The sequence below is a fragment of the Zonotrichia albicollis genome, chromosome 6 (assembly GCF_047830755.1).
Source record: "Zonotrichia albicollis isolate bZonAlb1 chromosome 6, bZonAlb1.hap1, whole genome shotgun sequence".
Lineage (NCBI taxonomy): Eukaryota > Metazoa > Chordata > Aves > Passeriformes > Passerellidae > Zonotrichia > Zonotrichia albicollis.
Window position 1 is genome coordinate 27,712,751 of NC_133824.1, and position 22,831 is coordinate 27,735,581.

Below are 22,831 nucleotides of genomic sequence, written 5' to 3' on the forward strand. Positions count from 1 at the left end.
CATTTTCTGTATATTTAACAGAAATTACATTTTCAGTAAAAAAATATAAATTAAATAAACATCTCCAACTACATACACAAGAAGAAATACAAAGAAAGAGCCTAGTCTTCCATTTATGAATAAAGGTATCTGGAACAATGCCCATACAAACCTACTAATTTCTTCTCTGTTAATTCCACATGGTTTTCCCATAAGCATACCTGGTTTTCTGTAAGCAATTTTGATTTGCATACATTCTTCCCAGAAAGTGAACAATTACCTAACCTAATGATTTCTCCATTAATGGACATTTTGGCAACAACAGATAATGGAGAAATCCTCGATTAGTTTCAGGGGAATTCTGAGCAGCATAAACAAGCATTACATCAGTAAGAGCCTCAGCAAGCTTCCTTTAAACATAGGACATTCATTGTGCTGAGGGTATATGACTGATCTAGGTATCCTGAGAAGATAAAAGTGGCTTTTTTGCTTTTGCAAGAGATGGCCATATCTGAGGTCCTGATATTCAAAGATGAACTAAATGGATGATGAGCTATCTACTCTTTACATTCTAATAGCCCCTCTTCAACTGCAGCTCTAGGCTCTCTGTCCTCTGCACTGGCTGAGCCGGAGTCCAAGATCCCAAAACCCAGCCCAAATGAACAAGAGGACACAATTCCTTTTGCAGCCCCTTCCCAGCCCCGCTCCACCTGCAGCTGTAGGCTCCATCTCCCTCCCAGTCCTAATGCTACCCCAGCCCAATGCACCTCAATCAAATCATACTCCCTCCCTCAAAGGTCCAAACCACCATTTTCTCTTGGGCTTTAATACCTTTATCAGGGAATGTTCTTCAAAAGTCAGTTTGACATCAATAACATAGTCTTTATCACTACTGCAGCTTTTTTCATTAAGGCACAGGAATCCAAAGTGGAGCTAGCCCCTCAGTCACTGAAACACAGACTACATAGCAGCAGCTCCACTGCAGTGCTGCCTTTGAATATCCCTGTTGACTGAGAAGTTGCTTACTAATGTGGTTTCCCTCTAAGCACAGTGTGAAGTTAAGAGCGAAAAAGGAAAAGAACAGGTACTTTTGAAGGCAAAGGATCATAGTTTGGCATCTGAAATATATTAGAGTTTTGCCACAAAAGGATTGTTAAATTTTTGTCTTTTTAGCAGTTGAATTAGCAAGAATACATTCAGGAATCATGCTTACAAAAGGTGACATACTAGAGTTTGCACATCCTTAAAATATAATCAAAAAAGACAGGCACTTGGGTGTTATGAATCCTAGTCTGCTTTAAGATTTGTGCAACCTCCATTTTCTTAGCAGTAAAATGTAAATAATAATCCTACCTTTTCTGACAGTAGGACTACCAAGCTTAATTAATTTAAGTTCTGTGAAAGTTTTCAGAGCTCCTTGTATTAAAACTGTTATTTAATTAAATAGTTTTAGTTTTGTAAAGGAGAAGCTGTAACAAAAAAATCTTACTTCTTTTATTGCTTATTGCATGTAACTGTCCCCAATGTAATGGAACCCCCCCAATAAGAGCACTAATCCATCTGTCCCTGTTCTGATAAGGATTTACAATACTCCAACTGTGGTGTAAGAGAAAAACATCAGGATTTTAATTGCACTTTTAAATTACTCATATTAATATTCTTTTCCTGAGTTCCATGTACTTTTTAAACTAGATATTTTTATCCATTAAAATACATTCAAGTCTCATTGGCTGTCTTATTTAGTGAATTAGAATGGCTTTCAACTCTGTTTTTATGGACACAGAAACAGAAATTAATGAAAGACATTCCTTTGATTTGTCCGTCTACAAACGAGATGTAGATTATTCTCCCTGCAAACAAGCCCAAAGTTGGTGTTGCTAGTTCTGAGCCAATACTGCACTATTCTTTACATCAATGTAATCTACTTCTGAATAAAACTGCAAGGAAAAGAAAAAGAAAACACCAAAGAGATGCTGCAGACTTGTGTAATACTGGTTAGAGCATAAACCAGAAGGCCTCTTTTAGCTTTTCAGAGTTGAAGAACTACAGGTTGAAGTAGCTTCCACTCAGAGCTTTCATGTACTACTGACTAATTCAGCAATGCTTCCCTTGATTATAAATGCTGGGAGAAAGAGTCACATAGACCTGAATCAGCACAACTATTAACAGTGTTTTCTCCCTGAGTTCCTATCACAGTGCAGATCATGGGGGTCAAATGCAATACACTGAGTATGAACCTGACCCAAACACTAACAGAAACACAACAGGCAAATTCTTGCCGCATCGTGATCCCCATCTGGCTGGAGAAAAACTTTAAAGGTTCCAACTGCTCCTAGAAGGCTAGAAATGATAGAAAAAAAAGCCGCCCAGAAGACAGCACTAGAGAAAACATTTGTAAGATTTCTCTCCCAGATCTACAGGTTCTGTCATATACAGTTCTGAGCAGGAGTGGGCCACATGGTGCATGGAAGGCCACAGCCAGGTATGCAACAGAGAGAACAATGAGGAATGATTAAAGTAATTTACATGGTCCACAAGTGTCTAAGACAAAACAAAGGGTTTTTTCCTCCTGACTCTCAACAGCTCAGAATCTCAAAGATTTCACCACAGTAGAAAGCCACAGTATCCAGAGTCCTGAACAACCTTTTTTCTATAGAGTTGCATAAAATCTTTAAAACAACTTTGTGCAACCTGAAAGTCAGCACCTCTGAGAAACCAGAGAGACCAGAAAGTCTCTTTGCATTGCAATAGCAGACCTGCATATTACCAGACCAAGGAAAGCAAGCCAATACTACTTTCTGCTAAACTGACACACTCCTTTCAGATCATTTCATATGCAATTTGGAACTAGTGTTATACTTGGAGGGGTAAGTAGCACTAGTAAACATGCTATTTCCCTCAGAAGGAAGGGTTCAGGTTCTTTTTAGAAAAGGCTTCTTATATACAGCATATTCTGACACAATGGGTAGACACTAGCTCCTGTTTCCTTCCTAAGGCTTAAAGAACAGGATGTAGCACAATGTCAAAGGGACCTGCTTGTCTCAGTCAATGCCCAGCCAAGGCCCAGAAACCATCTAACTATAAGCTCACTGCCTAGAATTGTTCAAAAACTGAACCTTTTAAAATATCAGTTTTCTTAGTCTAAATTGGATACAGTACCCTTGTAATAACCTCCTTCTAGACATGCTGCAGTTCCTTCTCAGGATTCAGAATTGCCACTTGCAATCAACCAAACGAATAAAATGTTTCTATTATTTATGTTGATTTTTTCACGGATGGCAAAGAATTCATCATCACGTCAGTCCCTTTATTGTCACCTACTCTGCCTACTGCCTGTGAGACTCAGCTGTAGCTCAGGGCCAAGCAGTGAAAAGCAAATCCCCTACACCAAGTTTGCTTTGTCCTATCAATTGTTTAGAAAGCAGCATGTAGGCATAAGGAAATTAAAAGCAATGAAAATAATTTAAACTACCTTGCCATGTAGTTTGTGAACATCGTATCTTATCTGAGCAAATTCACGGAGTCCAAAAGATCCTCCAATGAGATACAGCTGAAAACAGAATGAAAACAGACATGTTAGGACTGCTAGGAAAAGAACACTTTGCACACCTACAAAAAACACCGTGCATACTGACCCAATTCATTTACCAAGGGACTCTGCGATTTTTCCAACAGAAACACCAGGAGCTAAAAAAACAATCCTTTAGAAAATAAGTGCAGGTGCCTTCTTCCACTCTGTGAGCCTGGATTTCACACATTTCCTCCTTCACACATAGACAGTTGCTACATGACTCAGACTTTCCAGGGACTTCCTCTCCTCTTACCCCCTCTTTTCCTTCCCCATGTGGTTTCCTGACATAATGGCAGCAAAGGAACCTTTACCTCACTGCCACAGGTTTTATTCTCATAAATTTTCAAACACTGTGGGGAAGTAACAATGCCACGCTGACTTACTCTGATGTCTGTGGGTAACACATCTAATTAAGCTTCTGAACAGACCATGAGGGTAGCTATAGTTCAATAACATATTATCACCCAGGCTAAGAAATCACATCCAGAACACCCATCTTTTTATTACTCCTTAGTTATCCTGCAATTTCCTCCACGCCTGTGAAGCTTAAGAATAATAAAGGGAGAAAGGGGAGGACTTTGTACTCATATAAGAAATCATTATATTGTTCTTTCTTATGAGAGAGTGCTGTCACAAAACTGTGTATGTATTTTTACCATCAGAAATGGATAGACCATCCAAAGATCAAGTATTGTTTAAAACGAGAAGAGACTTGAAAATTAGCTTAGAAATATAGCTACTTTGTCTAAGAGTCAGGTCCCTTGCTACTGCTCTGACCTCAGTGTGTCTGCTGTTCTCTGTTAATACAGATGCATAGGAGGCAAAAAGGCTTCACCTCGAGGGACACATATCTAAGGAAAGTGGAAGCATGAGGAAGTTCTAAGGACCTGAGTGAAGATAGGTAAGAAAATAATCCAAACAGAACCCACCCCCATCACCCTCTTTCATCATGCAACTTTGCTGTTACAGTCCTTCATTACAGGCTGTAGCTGAACTGCTGTTTTCTACACACTGCTGGCTGATTTCTTACTACATATTAGGTTTGCAGCAATGGCCTGTGTCCAAGAATTGTTATAATTATGCTGTGCAGGTAGTCACTGTGCGTGTTCGTTCCGGGAAGTGGAAGTTCATGTCACTGTGGCCACAAAGAATTAGAAATCAGAAACAAAAACCTGCCTTCTACTCTGATTCATTCTCAGAGCTGCAGGACTGCATTCCTTCTCACCAAGCAGGTAAAATTACTCACAACCACATGAACACTCTCTCCAGGCGCACACTTTGATGCTGGGAAGGTACAGACTGGTACCCCAGAACTGATGTACTCGAACCAAAGAAGAAAAAACCCTTCATCAACAGCCAGGAGTTAAAGGCTCCAGAGCCTCTTTCTAGCCCTTTCAAAAAGCCTTAAAATCTAGCTGATAATAAAAAGAGACACACATTTTGCAATATGAACACCCAGTTGCTAGGCCACAGACCACTAGTGTCAGAAAGCCAATCAGAAAATCATCATATGGTATCAAGTCCAGCAACTAGAAATATGAATGATCAAAAACTGGGCGGCATCATACTTGTGCCATAAATGTTTCAAGGGATTAATGATGATCTTGCAGACATTAAATCATCAAAATACTCAGTAGGGAAAAAAAGAGAAGTCTTCCTTGGGTCAGTATTTTGGTAAGAAAAAAAATAACAGAAAGCAGAAAATAAAGTGTTCAAAATGGTAAAAAAGAACTTGGACATTATTCAAGATTTATTCAATCAAATCAGAAGATTTGTCAGATGAAGATATGGTAGCACATAATGCTAAAAATCTCAAGGATCAGACTGTAATTGAATTTTAACATGGTTGATGCCTCAACATAAATTTTCATTAGCTGATCTTCTTTAATTCCTAACAAGTATTATGTTAGTTTTAATTTTAAGTCCTAGTAAACACAAATCTGAAATGCTATAGACAAGTTTATGGCTGTTACAAACCAGAGATTATTGCCTTTTTTTCATATTAGCATGTTGTCAAAGAATGTCTATGGCAAGGCAAAAGCAACTGCACTAGAAATTATTCAGTTATTAAACCAGGCAGAAAGCAGCAATCACATGTGATAGCAATTAAAAATTAATCTGTCCAACAATAAACTTGCATGGAGCATATCCTGTTACGAGATGAGATATGGACAACTGGAAGACTTTGGCTTACAAAGCCATGCTGCAGGCTAAAGAGGAAATATTACATTCTTTAGCTTGAAAACTAATGTACACTGCAACTACAAAAAATCAAGTTTTTGCAAGGTTGTTGTATGAAGTAAGTCACGTGCTACTCACTTTGTCTCATCACATCCTATTGCTTGTTTGACAGCAACCAGCCACAACACAGTGCATTTTATATTTGCAGCTACACACAGTAGAGAAGTTGATACACACAGTAGAGAAGTTGATACACACACCTCTCACACTTCCTGTTTTGGAATTCAGGTTTTGGCCTGATGCTGCAGTTTTACTCACAACACCTTGGTACTACTAAGAGGAGAAAACCCGCCTGGTTTCTGATGTACCTTTGCTCTTCATACAGCAGAAGCAGCATAACAAGTTGGCACATTTAGCTTATCAGACATTACCAGTACAGTTGCCTTTACCTTTCCAGTACTGCAATGGCTGATTTATCTTGCCATGAAACATCAGTTAAGCACCATCAGAGACAAAGCACATTGGTGCTGTAAGAAAATACAAATCCTGCTGAAATATTACACAGCGTAATGCTGGAAGGTTAGCACTAAAATTAAATAATTTTGCAAAATACAGGATACACACTAAGAATATAAATAATATGTTTACAAGCCCACTTGACCAATGTTCTAAAGAACCAAAGATGATGTCTGATAACTGCAAAAGCAGACCAGAATCAGTCATATTCAGCACTTATTTAATCAACCAACATCATGTCAAGATAGTCAGCTGACAGCCCTGAGCATGAATTGCATTCATCTACGCAAGCCAGAGCAGCAATGGACAGATATTCAGTCAATTATCTTTTAGAAAACCGTGTTCAAAAGCCAATAAAAGAAGGTATAAATGAATTTATGCAACTGTAATACTATTAAAGGTAGCAAAGGACTCGGTGACTGACAATGCATGGAGTAGAACTACCAGTCTTGGCTCTAACTCTTTCCTTTCTCTTCTGTTGCACCATGAGGGAAGACGCCCTCACTACCTAAATTTCAGTTGGCTGTATTTACAGACAACAGTGAACCAGCAAGAATCAGGTCAAAATAATTAGAAGCAGGATAAGACTCAAAATTTCCAGCATCATTATTGGCTTGTTGGCTTTGCATATTCTATATGTCTCACATACTTTTCTAATTCCCCAAACTGTAAAACAGAGATAATCTCTGCATTCTTTGCAAAACACTCCTCAGTTAAAAAAGCACTACAATGTACAAATTTTCCCAAACTAACCCAAAAGCAGCAGTGAAGTCCTGTATGTTCCATCCACTAGTCCAGGCATAAAAAGAGAGTAGAAGCTATTCAGGATGCAATATAAATATAAGTTAGGTTGGCACCATTCTAATGAAGTCAGGATCAAGTTCACTCTCCTGTTAACTGAAAAGAGAAAAGTAATGTCATGTATAATAAAAATTAATTTTTTTCCTCATTACAATTTTAGAATCATACAGATACTTAATGTACATGATAAAATATTAAGGGACTGGCATCTGAAGGATACTCAAGCTACAAAGTTCATATATACCTGCATTCTTTTATTGTAAGGGAACTATTCATTTTATTTGCTTCACAATGCAGAGAAAAAAACATTATGTAGTGAACATCATCTATCTCGTTACTTGAATGGTCTCAGCAGATTGATGAAATGATAGTAACTTCTCATTTTTTCCTTTAGACCTGAAGTTTAACTTAGGGAGGCAAAGATCATTAACCATACTAGTTAGCCAGCACTTAACACCAAAGCAAATAGCTTAACAGCACTGCTAGCACAACCCCCATTAAAGATCCCACATTGGATTATTCCTTTATGTTTCAGTGAGTACACAAAAAACCCCCTACAATGCTGTAATGCAATTATGCATGCATGGAAGACTTGCATGTTCCAAAACAAAATGAAAGATAGGATGTGACATAAGAGCACCATCTGTCACATACACTCAGCAACCTCAATAAACATTTTATGCAAAAAAATGACATAAAATTCTCTTTAATAACATTCTTTTAAAAATTCTATTTGTTCATGTCTCCACTGGGAAGTATGTTATGCAATCAGTTATAGATGGCATCAGACTGATCCCCTGAACCACATCTTAGGATGGGAAATACTTGTATTTGTCACCAACTACAGTGGGTGGTCATTGAGGGCTCATACCAGCAGAACGTTAAGACTTACAACAGATCCCTTTTTTAGTTTCTTGCATATTCTAAAGCAATCAGCTTCACTTCATTGGGTTAAACAAAATAATAAGAAACTGCTTCTCTGGCAGTACCAGCAAAATGCCATGTTACAGGCATCCCTGTTGTTAGAGAAAGCCATTCCTACTGCAGTACCAGTCGTGAAAGATAATTACAGAGTCATAAATCCCTAAATTAACCAAATCACAATGTTTAGTGCTGCCAACGCCAATCATGCGGTGCTAGAAGATGTTATGATATGTATACACAGAAGGAACATGGTAATTTTCTAACCTCTTCTTCAAGACCACTGCTACAAAACTCTCCAGCTATTCATCAAAAGCCTCAAAACTAGAGCAGTAGTGAATTATTTTAGTTTGCAGTGATCACACCAAAGAGAGTTTTGGGGGTTCCTTTTTAAAGAACTTTGAGATGTGCAGTGCAAGACCCGTGAAAGATGGCAATTTGGCAGTCCAGAAGACTGAAGTTTCTTTTCTTTTCCCTAAATAAAGTAGCAGGGCAAGTTGCCAGTCCCAGAAAAGACCAGACAAGTCATCTTAGCCTGAAGCGCCCCCCTCTGCCAGCTCTAACTCCCAAAAGTTTATTTCCCACAGCCATTCCTGCACTTTGCTCTAACACTGAAACTGCACAGAAGAGAGAAAAACAGTGCAACATCTTCTCAGAAACTTACTAAATCCTCTCCTCACCCTCAATGGAAGAAAAAGAGGGTCTACCTTTACCTCTGGTCTACAAAAAATGAAAGTAACTTTAGGTTCACACCAGAGGTCTCCTTTGGGGGAAAACAGAAACCAAACTCATGCATCCATCAGGAGTTATTTCATTCAAAGGTACACCAAGTAAGCAAATGCTCTGACTTAATGCAGATGCTAGAATCACACACTGTAGAAAGGATGAACTGCACCCAAAAAGGGATGAAATCCAGCAGTAGATGACCACATGGATACCATGCTGGCCTTCAGCACACAGCTGCTGGTATAAACTGGAGCCAATTGTTACTGACTGATAAAGCACAGTGCAGTTTGCACAGCATGTAGAACATGTGCAGAATATTAAACTTGGCCCAAGGTATCAGGTTAATTGGCTCAGTAAGAGAATGTTCAAAGCCATGATTTTAAAGATTGCAAATATGAATTGCTACAAGCCAGAGAACAAAAAAAAAACCTGTCCATAACCTTTCGATCTTACTATTCAATGTCTTATGAGAAAATAAAACGTTTGTTGTTCTGTTATTCTTATTTTATTATTCACAATTTTGTGTGAAATGTCCAATTCATAACAGGTTTTAAACCAAAGAAAATTCATGTAATAGAAACCAATCTAAGAATAATGCAGAAGACATAGAAACCCATATGTTCCTCAATGTGAACATGAGCAAAAAGGGCGTTTCAGCCACAGCATTGTCATTTTGCATTACACACACTGCTTGGGCTGGTCAGACAGCAAAGGAATTTTCCTCTGCAGCTGTCTGAAATCCAAGTCTGTCCTGGTGGTTGAGCTGCAATTTCTGAACCCCATCTTCATTTTCTCCATAAGCTTCTAAAAAACAAAATTTAATTTCCCTATTAAAATGATCATTTCCACAACTCACAGGTTCAAATCTAGCCAAGGTAACTACAACGAGAAAGTGTTTACATCTTGTGGCAAGCTGATATTCTTGTGAGGTGTTAGGCCCTGATCAAAACTGCAGTAAATCGAAACCTGCATGAAAGAACATAAAAAGAAACCAGAATAAGTTTTATTTCCCTATTGCTAATCCTGGACAAGGAATGAAGATTAAACATTCTGTAGAATAAACATGAATCTTACACTTTTACCATCACAACCCCTTGAAGAAGTGGGAGACCTAGGGCAGGGCTAAGCACACATGTGCCTGTGAAAACACGCAAGTCTGGACTTCTCCTGTTCTGAGGCTCAACAGAAAACCTCAGATCCCCCCAAGTGCCAGATTAGTCCGTTCTAACAGCATTAAATGATGCAAATGCACCCTTTATGTTTTGAAATTAAACAGAGGGAAACTCTGAAGTACTAAAGAGTGCCTATTTGTTTGTCACATATATCTGGAAAACTGTTCTCAAGGACTGAAAATGAAAAATTTAAGGCCTTGATTCAAAAGAACTCTGAAGTTTTAAGACCTAACAGTCAACTGAAAGATGGAAGTCAGCTAATTCAGACTGCACAAACTGGACTCCACAAAAGCCCATTCAGCGTGAACACTCTGGCTTCCACACAAGCACTAACAGTTCCAGGGCTGGTTTTGTCTGGAACAGCTCCACACTGTGGATTCAAACACACACAGATGAACAGGAGATGCAAAGCAGAAGCACAGCCTAGCAAAGCCTCTCATCATAGGCCTAGAGACCCTACATGTATCATACCAGTTACTGAAGCATAAAAGCAACATTTTGTTAGTCACTGATTGAGTGCAACAACTTTTTAATTCCAAAAACAATTTTGTATTTATTGCTCCTCTAGGCTGCAAATGTAATACTTGTGACTTTTACAGGCAGTCACAATTTATCCAGAAATACTAGAAGCCAGAATTATCTTCTCATGGATGAATGTTCATTTCTATTCATCTCTCAAAAATGTATTAACATTTAAATCAACTGTTCTGCATATGTCAAAATTTACTATGAAGTTACATGAAGTAATAGATATTAATAAAAGTCCTGCAATTCAGTATTATGAATTGTTCAAGGCAATAATGTGAAAGATGTTAGCAATAACACTGACATATCTAAAAGTGAAAAATACTGATTGCAGTAATCCTCCTTCAAACAATATCAGAAGATAATGTAATAACATTTTCTACTCATAGACACTGATAAGCAACAGAAAGATCTCAGAATCATGATTACTCCCAAGAAAAACTGTCTGTATTTCCAGTGTTCATACCATCTTTTTACAGGCAGATCCTCCAGAATCTGTGGGGGACAGCATTTATGTATTTAGCATACTCCAGGACCCCAAATTGAGCAAGTTTTTTTGAAATTAACTAGAAATGTTGAAGTTAAAGAAATCTATGAAAATTTAACCCATTAACCCTGCAAACTTTCACTTTAAGTAATTCACAGGAGAACAAAATATCATTTCATATATCTGCAAAACATTTCTGGGCATCAGTCCTTGCTCCCAGATGACCCTGACTTCACACCAGTGAACAAAACTAATCTATGGACATGCAATTTCATTTCCTGATGTCTTGAAAATTGTTTTGCTTTTGTTTGTCAAAACAACTGGCTCATTAATGAGAGTCTGAGATGCCACTGACCTTCTCTAATGGTGCCTAGAAGCACTGACCACATTGCTGCAGCATTGCTAGGGACTTGTTCTAACCTGACCTTTTTTGCATTCTTGGCAGCCCTTGACAAAGTGTTTATCAAAGTAAATTGCACTGTCCAAGGCAGCAGAGTAGATGGCATTGTAGTACAGTCTGTGCTAATAATCACTCGTGGGAATGGATTTTAGAATCATATTTATTCATATTAAATCTTTCACTGCTCCAAGCTACCTGTACCTTCTCCTTTGGCAATACCAGGCACTACATGAAAACACCAAAGATCCAGAAGGAGAAGCAAAGTACTTGTAAGAGCAGTCATTACAGGATGAGGGGAAAAACCCTACAAAACCCCAGGAAAATGAAAGGAAGTCAAAATCCACAGCTGTAGGTATGGAGAATGTTGTAACATAGTGCAAACCTCAAAACCCTCATTACTATACACACAGTGTGATATACTTATTTTAGGTGCGCAATAAAAATCATCAAATGAACCTCAGACCATATTTTCTTTCTGCTAGAATATCACTTCAGATATTCAGAACATAATTTTTTCCTTGTAACATACTGACAGAACTGGAACTGCATCTGTACGTTCATTTTGCAGCTTGGAGAGTTTGAAAAATCCTTGCCTAGAATCAGGTGGACATACAACCAAAAAGGCAAGTCATGGGAAGTGCTGTGAGCTCATGAAACAATATGGGGGTTTTTACCATGTGTTTACATTTGTTACTACTTAGCAATTTTGAAATCCAAACTTGTTTCCTTAATGATACAGAGTCCTCATTTAAACCTGTTGGAAAAAAAAATAACTTCCAGCAGACTTCAAATATTCCAAGTGCATCAGAGAGGGGACCTGACATTTTTGGTGTCCCATAAGGAAGGTCTGATGCTAGATGCACCAGCAGCAAGCCAAGGTGCCCTGCTCTCTCAGGATCTTACAGAAGCATCACTGCAGCAATATGACATTGACAGACACATCCCTTTTGCTCAGGTAGAGTAGGTTGTGGAATATAAAGCAGCAGAAACTGAAGCTCCTCTTATAATAGAGCAACAAATGCTGAAGACTTGTAAATTAAGCTTTATGTGATTAGGAAAGAGTTCCTGAATCAAAACAGCAAACAGAGATGTCAATATAGGTGACAAAGATGTTTAAGTTACCACAGAGGTGGCACTGCCCTCTACTACAACAGCAAATTTCAGATACACCTGTAAGGCTGCTGGAGTTCATCCCAACATCTACACAGATGTTACCATCGTCAGAAATGCTTTGGGACTACTCACTTGACTGCATTCAAGCCACTGAGATGAATGAGATATCCCATACCAGGTTACACCACGATCTCCTGCATGCTTACTGTTTGTGCCACACAGAGATACTGTATCTGCAAAGTTTACAAACTTATAGAAGAATTCACAAATCAAGGTCTCCCGCAAGTTTAAGTCCTAGCCCCTACAGCTTCGTTGTTGCTCACAAAGAAACACTTCTTTCAGCCACTGAGAAAGTACAACTAAAAACTGTGATTTAACACATCTTACTCTGAAAGCTGTTGCCAGTATGAGGTTTAAAGATCAACCACAAAAATTCCTTCTCTGCTGAAATATACTAGCAGCACCAAGACCAAATGAACAAATAAAAACTATCAGAATAATTTACACTAAAAATTATACAGATATATTTTGGGAAGTTGGGGGTGTAATGAGACACCCATTTTCTTTGAATTAGGATGTTTCATTCTTTGACCTTGGAGCCTTAGCAATTTTTGCACAGGGATTTTTCATTCAAATATGCAGTATAAAAAGGCAAGATATGAAAGCGATTTGATTTTTTTCCTCCCAAAAAAGCAAACATGGTACTGATTAAAAGTTCAGCAGTACTGAAGAACAGTCCTGCATCAGTCTAGAGAGAAGAAAATTATGTACAGAATGTAATAATCTAACAGAAACATTTGGTTTCAGTATTATTAACAAATTCAGCAGAACGGAAAGGATTGCAAAGGCATGCTCCTTCTGATTCTTTGCCTAGATTCACTGTCATTTTTGCTGTAATTGATCTTTTAGCACAATTCTGTTCAGCTTCAGAGGTGCCTTCAGAGCTCCATAGACAGCTGGGTAACTGACAATTGCATGAATTTTCCTTTTTCTTACTCCATGGGAAGCCTTTGGGCAGCAAGTCAGAAACAATTCTTAAGTATCCACAAGGGAGAATAATTTTAAGGCAGGGAGACATGAAACCCTAGAAAGAAACAGAATAGAATATTTCTCTATATAATATTGTGTCTGGAGGAAAGAGCTCTGTTGCAACAGGAACAGAATGAAATGAGGCATTCAAAGAAAACAGTCTTAAAAATTCCTGCTATGACCTATGGAAAATTTTGCAAAAACACTGGGGATGGCTAAAAGTACAACAGACCTGGCCTGGGGTGCTGAAGTCGTGGCTCCAGCACTGAAGCAGAACTGAGACAAACTATACCATTGCTGCCAGTTGGATGTTCAAGCTCATTTAAAAAACCCTCATTGTGTATCAGAGTGCTCTTTGCTAAAAACCAGCAGCATTTTCTAACACAAGATCACCTGTTTTGGGGGTACTTTCCCAAGTGATGAAACACAGTCACCACTCTCAATGTACAGAACTTTGCACTCTTCTAAAATAAACTCTGTCAATTCCTTCAAGCATTCCTGAAAGGTGGAATGTCAGCTTTACCTTTTCTGTTGCTTTCCTCTAGACTTTACATTTAATCTTCATCACCTCCACATGGCACCGTGGCAGAATGGCACCACAGAGCTAAGAAGTTACTCCAGCTGAGGACTGAGTACACAGGAAGAATCCTGTTTCATGTTTTACTCTACTTTTGACAAGTTCCTCCATATTGTAATGACATTTCTGTTTTTTCACAATAATACAGACCACATTATTTCTACAGGACCTACCCTACTTCCAAAGATAATCCTTTACTTTGGCAAGCATGTGATAACTACACTTTATAGTTATCTTTTTAATCCTTTTGAGAACTAAAAAGAAAAGAAACATATATTTGTCCTACTTCTTTGAAATGCATTCCTCACAGGGAAGATAACGTAGAAAGTTTTATCAAAATCAGAATCTTGTGTATCAGTTGCATCTTCTCACCTACCACACGAGTTAATCTGATATTATTAAAAAGCAGGGGTGATTTTTTTTTTCTCCACTAGGTCACCACCTCTAAGTATCTATTATTTAATCACATACTATTTTCCCCAGGCCTTCCACTGAGTTAAAATTGTGTGGGAGAATACTAAACTGCCTGATCTTCCCTGATTCTGGAAGAAAAGCAGCAAGCTTCAAATAATTACACAAACAAAAGCAGCATGAGCTAAAACTAATCCAACCTTTAACACCTAAGCAAGGTGTTATTAAACTGAAGAATATTGTCAGAGCACTCATACATGAAAAATCCAAAACAAATTTGGTCTAAGTATGAAAGCAGCACAGCTCTGGACAGCCTCTCAGGTACACCTGCATGCAAGCAGGATACCTGACAAGCTGTAACACTATGCATGATCACTTCAAGAAAGGTGCTGTAGGCAGAGTTTGTGTGCAACAGCAGGGAGTGGAGCTGCTGATGCAAATGATTTCATGTAGTTATGGTATTATCACACTGTTTTGTTGGTCTGTTTGGTTTAACTGTTTCCATTTCTTACAAATGCCTTCATCAATATTTTGAGAAAAGATACTTCTTTATTAACTTTAATGAATGTCCTTACTATGGAACATCAGTAATATCCCTTTAAAATAATGGCCTTAAACTTTTAACACTGTTAAGTGTCCAAGTCCTTCCTTAGTCCACTCCATTTTTTTCAAGGCATGCTGTTGAATATTTGAGGAAGATGGCACTGATTTCTCTCATAGCTTTATAGAAGTGTTGGAATCATCCTTTGCCTTATTCTTTATCCACCTTGAAATTAGTTTACTTTTTGCAAACCAACTGTGTAGATGGATAAGTAGATCTGAATTGCACAAACAGAAACCACGCTGGCCTTGGTGCTGCTTTTGTCTTCCTTCCTGAGTTTTTATCCAAAAATGCCCCGGCGTTTTTTCATTTTTCCCCTTATGAACACACCTACTTAGGACAGAGAAGTGCAACCTAGTGTGCACTATCTACAGAGGTAGTGTGTGTAAGAGAGTCTTATAATTTTGTTTTAATCCTCTGACATTACTGATCTCTCCTAAGCTCAACTATAAAAAGTTATGTCTCACTCACCAGTTTGAGCACAGCTGCTACCTCTAACCTCAACTCACTTCACTCAAAATCTTTCCACTTATTTAGATATACAAATTATCACACCAACAGTACCACTGCAGTTTAAAATCCAAGAAAAAGCTAAAGAAAATAGGACAAGAAACAAGTGGTGTTTCACAGGAAAAAAAAAAAAAACCAACAAAAAAACAAACCCAAAACAAACGACCTGAAAAATGCATTTTCCTTAGCTTCGGGGCAGGAATATCTTCAGGAGTATGTTTTATAACCGCGTCCCTGAGCTCCCGCCGCCCCTCTCCGCTCCGCTGCGCCCGGAGCTCCGCCCGCCGCGCCCGGCCCCGCCAGCGGCCTGCCCGCGCTGTGCCGCCCCCGCCGCGCCGCTCACCAGCAGGGGCACCCCGAAGGTCATCGTGCGGCCCCTCCACAGCCGCCGCAGCTTCTCCATGCCCCGCTCCCGCCCCACGGGCCCGGCGCCGCCCTCCCGCCTCCGGCCCGGCCCCGGCGCTTCCGGCGGGAGGCGGCTCAGCCGCCAGAGCGGCCTTTCCGCCACAGCAGCACCGCGCTCTGCGCGCCGGTTCCGCTGCGGCCCGGGCCCGGCGCGGCAGCGCCCGCGGCATCGCTGCGCATCGGGCACGGCTCAGGCCAGCCCCCTTCCCTCCACACATCGCCCCGGCCTCACATCCCCACGCACCCCCTCACGCCTTCCTTCACAGCTCGTTGATGAACACAGTTGAGCAGGCCTAGTCACTAACTGCATCTTTTCATTCTGTAGCCTGCTTTACTAAGCGAAGAAGATTGACGACCATGATCACCTGTTTTTCTGCATTGTTATCCCATGTCCCAACCAAAATGAGCCAAAAAAAACTTTTAAAAACAGACGTGTCTACAACGGTGCTAGTGAACAGCCTTATTCTGATATTTAGAGCCGATATCCTTGATACGTGCTAGGAATTAAATGTGCTGTGCCATCCACCCCAGCAGGTGTCAGCTACAGCCGCACGCACGGTGTTGGAGCACTGACCTGTTACAGACAAGAGCACCCATTCCCCAGGCATAGGCTGCAATGTTTTTACATGTTATTGTAGCTAGAGGTTCTGCTCTGCTCTGTTCTGGTAGCCTGTGGCAATCTCTTGGAGACAGGGGACTGTCAGGTCCTCCTTTACATACTTCTGAATCACCACACAGCCTTTTCATACACAGCAATGACATTCCAAGTCATTGCTGATGGGATGCAGGGCAGGGACAAAGTGGAACAAGGCACCTGCTGCCTCAACTCAAAGAGTAATTTAAAAACACTTGAAGATGGAACATTGATGATCCCTTCCTTTGGTTTTCTCCATTAATCAAGAAAGTGGTGGAGGTACTTAATAAAGTTTTCTGGCCATGTTATTTAGATAGCACATATATGCAAACTAAAATAAGAATAAAATCAAACACATATAGTAAGATAAGCTAATATTATTGCAGTCCAATATCCACTAACTTGTTCTGAGAGCCCTACCAGCCTGGAGAAAAAGAAACAGAACTGAAGAATAAAAAACAACATAGCAGGAAACTACTATATCCTGAGTACCTCAGTAACACAAAGGCAACATGGGTCTGAATTCGAGACGTGAGATGCAAACTCTCAGCTGGGAGCAGTGAGAGCAAGAGAACAGGTCTGTCAGTGTCCATCCCCATGCTGTGCTGAGCCTGGGATGAGCTCATCACAGAGCACAGGCTCAGTGCTGGAAAACCAGCACGCCCAGGGCCTCTGAAAGCACAAGTGTCCCTTCTAAAGGGTTTGAGAAAAATAAGCCTCAAATCACAGACTTATGAAGAGGAAGGCAACTGACTGGAAAGAAATCAGAAAGAAAAATGACATGAAATTAAAGAAATTGCTACTATAGATAAAGACATGCTGAGAAAAGAGATTATTACTTGCTTGCCTCCTTTTATGCCTTCCCTAGCAACAGTTTGTTTTGTACCTTTAATATTCCAGTGTCAGGCTAAACTCACCTCCAGTCTTAGTGTCCCACCTGAATACTATTAGGTCACTGCTGGAGACGCAACCCACAGCTGCTGATGCCCATGTACAGGATTGGTGCCATCTCATCCCAGCTTTTAAAAGGACACAAAAGAAGAAGAAGCTGTAAGAAGAAGGGTTAAGAGTTTGTTCCACTGCTATGGGGTGCTCTTGTTAAGATTCATACATTATTCTTCTGTTTTCATTGATAACTGCTGTTGGTATTTAAAATTTTCCACATGGTGTTATGCAGAGAAAGCAGCAAGAGAAAGTAAAGGTGTAACTAAATACAAATATGATATAATTATGTAATAACAACAATTTTGTAATAATTGGAAGGATAATAAAAATGTCTAAGACAAACATTGTGTGCCAGAGATGAACAGTAAATTAGGATTTTAAAATGTCTTAATGTTTCATAATCTAAAATGCTGCTAAATTACAGAGGGAAAGCCATCATAAATATACAATTTATTTCCACAGTGTCACTTTGTTCTTTTCATTATTGGTTGATCAGTCACCTTGAACAAAAAGGGGTAAGGAGAAACAGTTTTGATGACTGGAATATATTCTGGGTTTGATTTACAGCAGAGGTTTGATGCCTCCTTGATGTGACCCATACTGTCATAAACAGATAGACAAACATAAAAGTGGGTAAACAAACATCTGGGGTTTTTATGACATTCACAGCTTGCCCCAAATGTTGTTCCCAATATTTCAAGCACATATTTATGTTCTCAAGTAGGCTAAATGTGGTTTTCTTGTCCAGGTTTTCATCTAGTTAAGCATTTTTTACTTTGTGAAGTACTGCATGAGGGTTTTCTGTGTGAAATATGCCTCTGGAGCACATAAGCCCAGTGATGCTTCATCTGAAGGTGCAGAGCAGAAACACAAGGGTGATAGCTGGATGGCTTTTTTCACAGCAAAGGGAACGAGGTGTTTCTGACTGCAGTTGCCCTGGCCTAGACAAATGGTCTGGGAAAGCCTCTTCTCACTTTCCCCCTGAGAAGGACCTTTAAAATTCATTGTACATAATGTGCTGCTGGCTGTTGGCAGAATCCGTGGGAACTTCAGGCAAATGAAGCTTGCAATGCTGCAATGGTTTAGGCTGCAATGACCACGACTGCAGGGGAATACAGAGTGAAACAGTGCATTGTGCAATACGGTTTCTGGGCAGTGGCATAGAGATCATGATGGAAATCCTATTAAACATCTCTGGACAAGCCATACTATTCAAGATTGGTATTGGACTGGTTACCAGGAGCTGCAGAATTGCTCACAATGCAGCATTGGCTGTGGGTAGCCAAGGTTAATAAGGAACATGACTTTAGTTCAATAGACATCTTGCAGCAGTTTGTACAGAGGATGAAAATGAGACACATGTTGTAAAGGTTTTGTTGCCTAAACACGCATCACTTTGAGAGGCAATGGAGCGAGGCCATCCTGTGAGTTACATTTCCATCCAATAGATCTCTCCAGAGCCTCCTGCTTCACTAAGGGCATGCACATATAACAAACTATTAAATGTTGTCTGTGCAGACATGATGTACATCATAGCTGAAACCTTCAGCCCTGAAAGGACACACTCCTGTATACCTGAGCTAAAGAAATAGCTGGTTGGATTTAGCATGCATTTGTCATCAAAAAAAGGAAACAACCAACATCTTAAGGGCTTGTAGTTCCCTCTGGGTCTGGGATGGAAGTCCTGACTTTGTAGTAGCTGTTGAGAATCTATTTCTAAAATGGCAACTCCCGCTCAACAGACTGCCTGTTCCTTTTTCATCCTCCTTTGTGTGGCCAAGAGAAGTTGCAAGGGAGGGAGGGGACCTGGATTTCACCTTTCAGTCTTTCCTACACCTTCTGACTAGAATTCCTAGTGAGGTAATTGAGTGGAAGTGTTAGTGTACTTGTCCTTTCCTCATTCTGTGCTTTCTCATCAGCTGTCAGAATTAGCATAAATACATCCAATGACCAGGTTCTTGTGGAGCCAGCTTGGAGAGGCCAGTGAGCCAGCTCTGCCCATTTTTCATTCCACTGAAGTAGTGCACACAGCGGAAGGCACTGTGGTGGCCCATGCATTGGAGGGGTCATTTGTGCTTTCCAGATGTGGCCCTAAGTTTCCCCCTCCACCTCCAAAAAGGGAAATGAAAGGAACAGGTTGACATTCTTTGGGTTCACCGTTTGTTTTTTACCTTCTTGGGTTGGCTTGTAAATAGGCCAGGGAAGAATGGCTCTGAAGCCACGTTTTATGGGAGGAAAATCTGAAGGAAATACTGACCTTCCAAACAGATTCATTCTCCCCTTCCTTGAGCTCAGGAAGGCCATTTCCCCAAATACAGCCAGCAAATGCCAGCTGGAGAGAGGTTTCCTAGGGAATCTGGGGGAAAAAAGGAAACTGGGAACACTGCCTAGGATTAGGAAAACTGAGAGAAGTCTATGCCAAAAAGCACCAATATGGTCAAGTAACCTCTGCATTTACTTAGTAGCTGCCTCTAATCACCACAGCCCTGTGCTTTTTTTGACCCCAAAGAAAAGCCACAGTAACACATTCATTTTCTAGGTTCTTATTATTTTCAAGAGCAGGACAATCATTTAAGCTCTTAAATTTGAGTACTGAAAACAGGTGGTTGTAGAACAGGAGCACCTTTCATTTGTCCTTCACATGAGTTAGAAACCTGATAATTACAAAAGGGGTGGATCTGAGTGGAGTTTGTTGCTGGTCTGAGAGATGAGAAGGTTGAGTTCTGGCTCTGGTTCCTTCACTGGGTGTGGGCAGGTGATTTGTCATTGGGGAAGGGAAAATCCAGCCAAAATACAGAAGAGACTGCTGGTCTTAAATGGGTATAGGGAGAGATAAAAAGATAAAACAGTTCCAGAGAAGGAACATCACAGTATGTGCACTCTGCCCACACACATGCTCTCATGCCTGAGAGAGTCAGCAGTTCTCTGTAGATCAAGGATCATGGAGGCCCCTGGAGGAGAATACAGTTTAGTCATCACAATCCTCAGTTCTGTGTTGGGGTTCACAGTCATTTTGCCAAGCAGATGTAGTGGCAGTCCTTGGAAAAGGGACTGAAGCGGAAGGGGTCTTCCCTCCCCTGTGTTGTCTGTTGAAGAGAGAAACCAATGTATGCGAAAGGGTGTGAGAAATAAATAGAGCAAGAGAGCAGGGATGTTATTTGGGGCAAACTGGGCGGTTTAGACCCGTGTATGTCTACAGGTTCGTGATGTGCCTGAGGCTGAGGGGGCCGCAGAGGTGGAGGGCGACTCCTCATCTGTTGTGTCCCCTTGTTCCTCCTTGTGGAGACCAAGGTTGATGTGGCTCTGCAGGGCTGCCGGGGTCAGCCATTCCTTGGGGAGGCAGCTCTGGAGGAAGGGGATGCAGGAGCTGAAGTAGGCCAGGCGGTTCACCCAGCGGGGGATCTCTTTCCCACATAATATCTGTGGAGTAAACCAAAAGGGAGCATGGTTAATAGTACCAAAGCAAGTGTAGAGGCAATGTCATCCCCATCCACACCACCACCTCAACAGGGTGAATTCCCTGTTGCTCAGAACAGAAAGAAGCATCTCCTGCAGTCAGAAACAGCAGTAACTGCCAACTTCCGTGCTGACATGCACAGGGATCCCTGCCAGCTGTAGGCCTTGTTAGCATCATAACAGAAACCAGGAAAAACAGTTCGTGGCTTTGGTGACTCTGTTCTCCAGGCAGTCCATGGGTAAAAGAACAGGCCTGCTGGGGCTTCTCAACCAAGACAATGACATTCCTTTAGCAAATATCTCAAAAAGTCTGGGAAAAATATTAAGCTGTTGCTGGCAAGACCTTGAGGAGCCCAGAAGCTGAGTATGACTAGTAGATGGAGATGCCCGAGAAGCTGTTCTTGTTCCTCTCTTTTCTTCCTTGGGCTGACACAGTCGTCCAGTCCAATTACAGTATCTGGTGGTCCTTTTCCTATTCTACCATACCACCCTCTAATTTCTCCTCATATGGTATGTGGAGAATGAGGTATTTCCCCCCCTAATATGGGGGGAAAGTAATTTAAAAAAAACAGCCTAGGTTGTAAGTATCTCTGTTCCATCCTAGATGCTCCTGGCACTGACTTGGATTACACTCTGCCAGCACAGATACCGTTTTACAAGGTCATATCAAATTCAGCACAATGAAACAAATTGCTTCACATTGCAGACCCTTTCTTTTGTAGCATTTAGCCATGCAGACATACAGGTGCCAGATTTTAATAGCTGTATCTGGCTTAGACCACATAAAGTATGTTTCCCTTTGCATTTTACTATATCCCTTAGCAGGCACAGAAGAGACACAGGGAACTGAACAGCAGGCATGCCTCAAGAGCCTGTCTTTGTTAAATTTACTGCCTGTCTGTAAGGCCCTACACTGGAATGCTAGAGCCTAAAGTCCGTAGCAGGTTCGGGAGTCATAATACCTGAATTCTCCTTCCCTCCCTGTGTTGCTTCCCATGGAGCAAGAGAGACAGAGAGGAAACTCCACCCCACAGACCTTGTCCCACAATTTATATGAATTAATGTTTCCAGGGTTGTCCATACTTACCTTTTGCCAGTACTAAATTCCTCTGCTCTTCCTCCCACCCACTTTCTGAATAAAACCACACTTAATTTAATACCAAGCACTGCAAAAACTCCAAGGGTGTTTGTCTGGAGTCCACTAAGAAGATAATTTGGTGATAAATCTCTTATTTGCAAGTTAACGTAGAGCTTAGAGGTTTCAAGAAGTTTTCAGGGAGAATGGAACATTTTCTAGAGGGTGGGCTGTACTGTGTTGCAGCTGGTCCTTCCTGCAAATGGCCAGGGCAGAACACTCCAAGCTCCATTCCAACAGTCACCTTGAGCATAAGGGAATTAGCTTGCTCCAACAGTGTGACATTTCCAGTGAGGTGTGGAGAAGGCAGCAAACCTGTGACTGTGCTAATTTGACTACAGAACTCACTTTATTTTTACACGCATTGTTTAAAAATCAATGTGTGAAATTGGAGACATTATCATTAGGTATCAGAGAATGAGCAGAGCCATTTAGCTGCTAAAATTACTTGCAAGCATAGACCGTTCTTTACCTAATGCACTCCAAGGACTTCTATTTCAGTTCTCACCAATGCTGCATTCCACTTAACCTTAGACACACAAATATGAATCTGTATTTTTGAAATGTTTAAACTGGGGATGCTTATTCAATTAACAATTTTTTATCTCCATCTAGATTCCCTGATTTCCATTGCTAGACCTATTGCCTGAACCCATAGGTGGATACCCTCTCCACATATGCTTGAGACTCATTAACAGAAAATTTGCTGACCCATTTGATTTTCTTACCAGACATA

The 22,831-nt window shown here is 40.5% G+C and overlaps 2 protein-coding genes across 5 annotated transcripts in view; both read right to left on the reverse strand.

Annotated features, from left to right (window-relative positions):
• Positions 1 to 17,500, reverse strand: part of COX16 (cytochrome c oxidase assembly factor COX16) — a 46,894-nt gene extending 29,394 nt beyond the window's left edge. The window contains exons 1-3 of one of the 4 annotated variants that reach the window (XM_074542888.1): positions 17,477 to 17,500; positions 7,001 to 7,144; positions 3,452 to 3,529 (exon numbers count right to left, since the gene is read on the reverse strand). In XM_074542888.1, the coding sequence (XP_074398989.1) occupies positions 3,452 to 3,529; positions 7,001 to 7,033 (111 nt within the window). In that variant the 5' untranslated portion in view covers positions 7,034 to 7,144; positions 17,477 to 17,500. Of the gene's footprint in view, positions 1 to 3,451; positions 3,530 to 7,000; positions 7,145 to 15,863; positions 16,051 to 17,476 lie in introns of those variants that run through there. The other 3 variants (XM_005479953.4, XM_005479952.4, XM_074542889.1) reach the window with 3 other exon arrangements.
• A 441-nt stretch (positions 17,501 to 17,941) lies between these two features.
• LOC102065141 (deubiquitinase DESI2) overlaps positions 17,942 to 22,831 on the reverse strand; it is a 53,056-nt gene continuing 48,166 nt past the window's right edge. Inside the window, exon 5 of the mRNA XM_005479954.4 lies at positions 17,942 to 20,924. Coding sequence (XP_005480011.1) covers positions 20,682 to 20,924 — 243 coding nt within the window. The 3' untranslated portion in view covers positions 17,942 to 20,681. The remainder of the gene's footprint in view (positions 20,925 to 22,831) is intronic.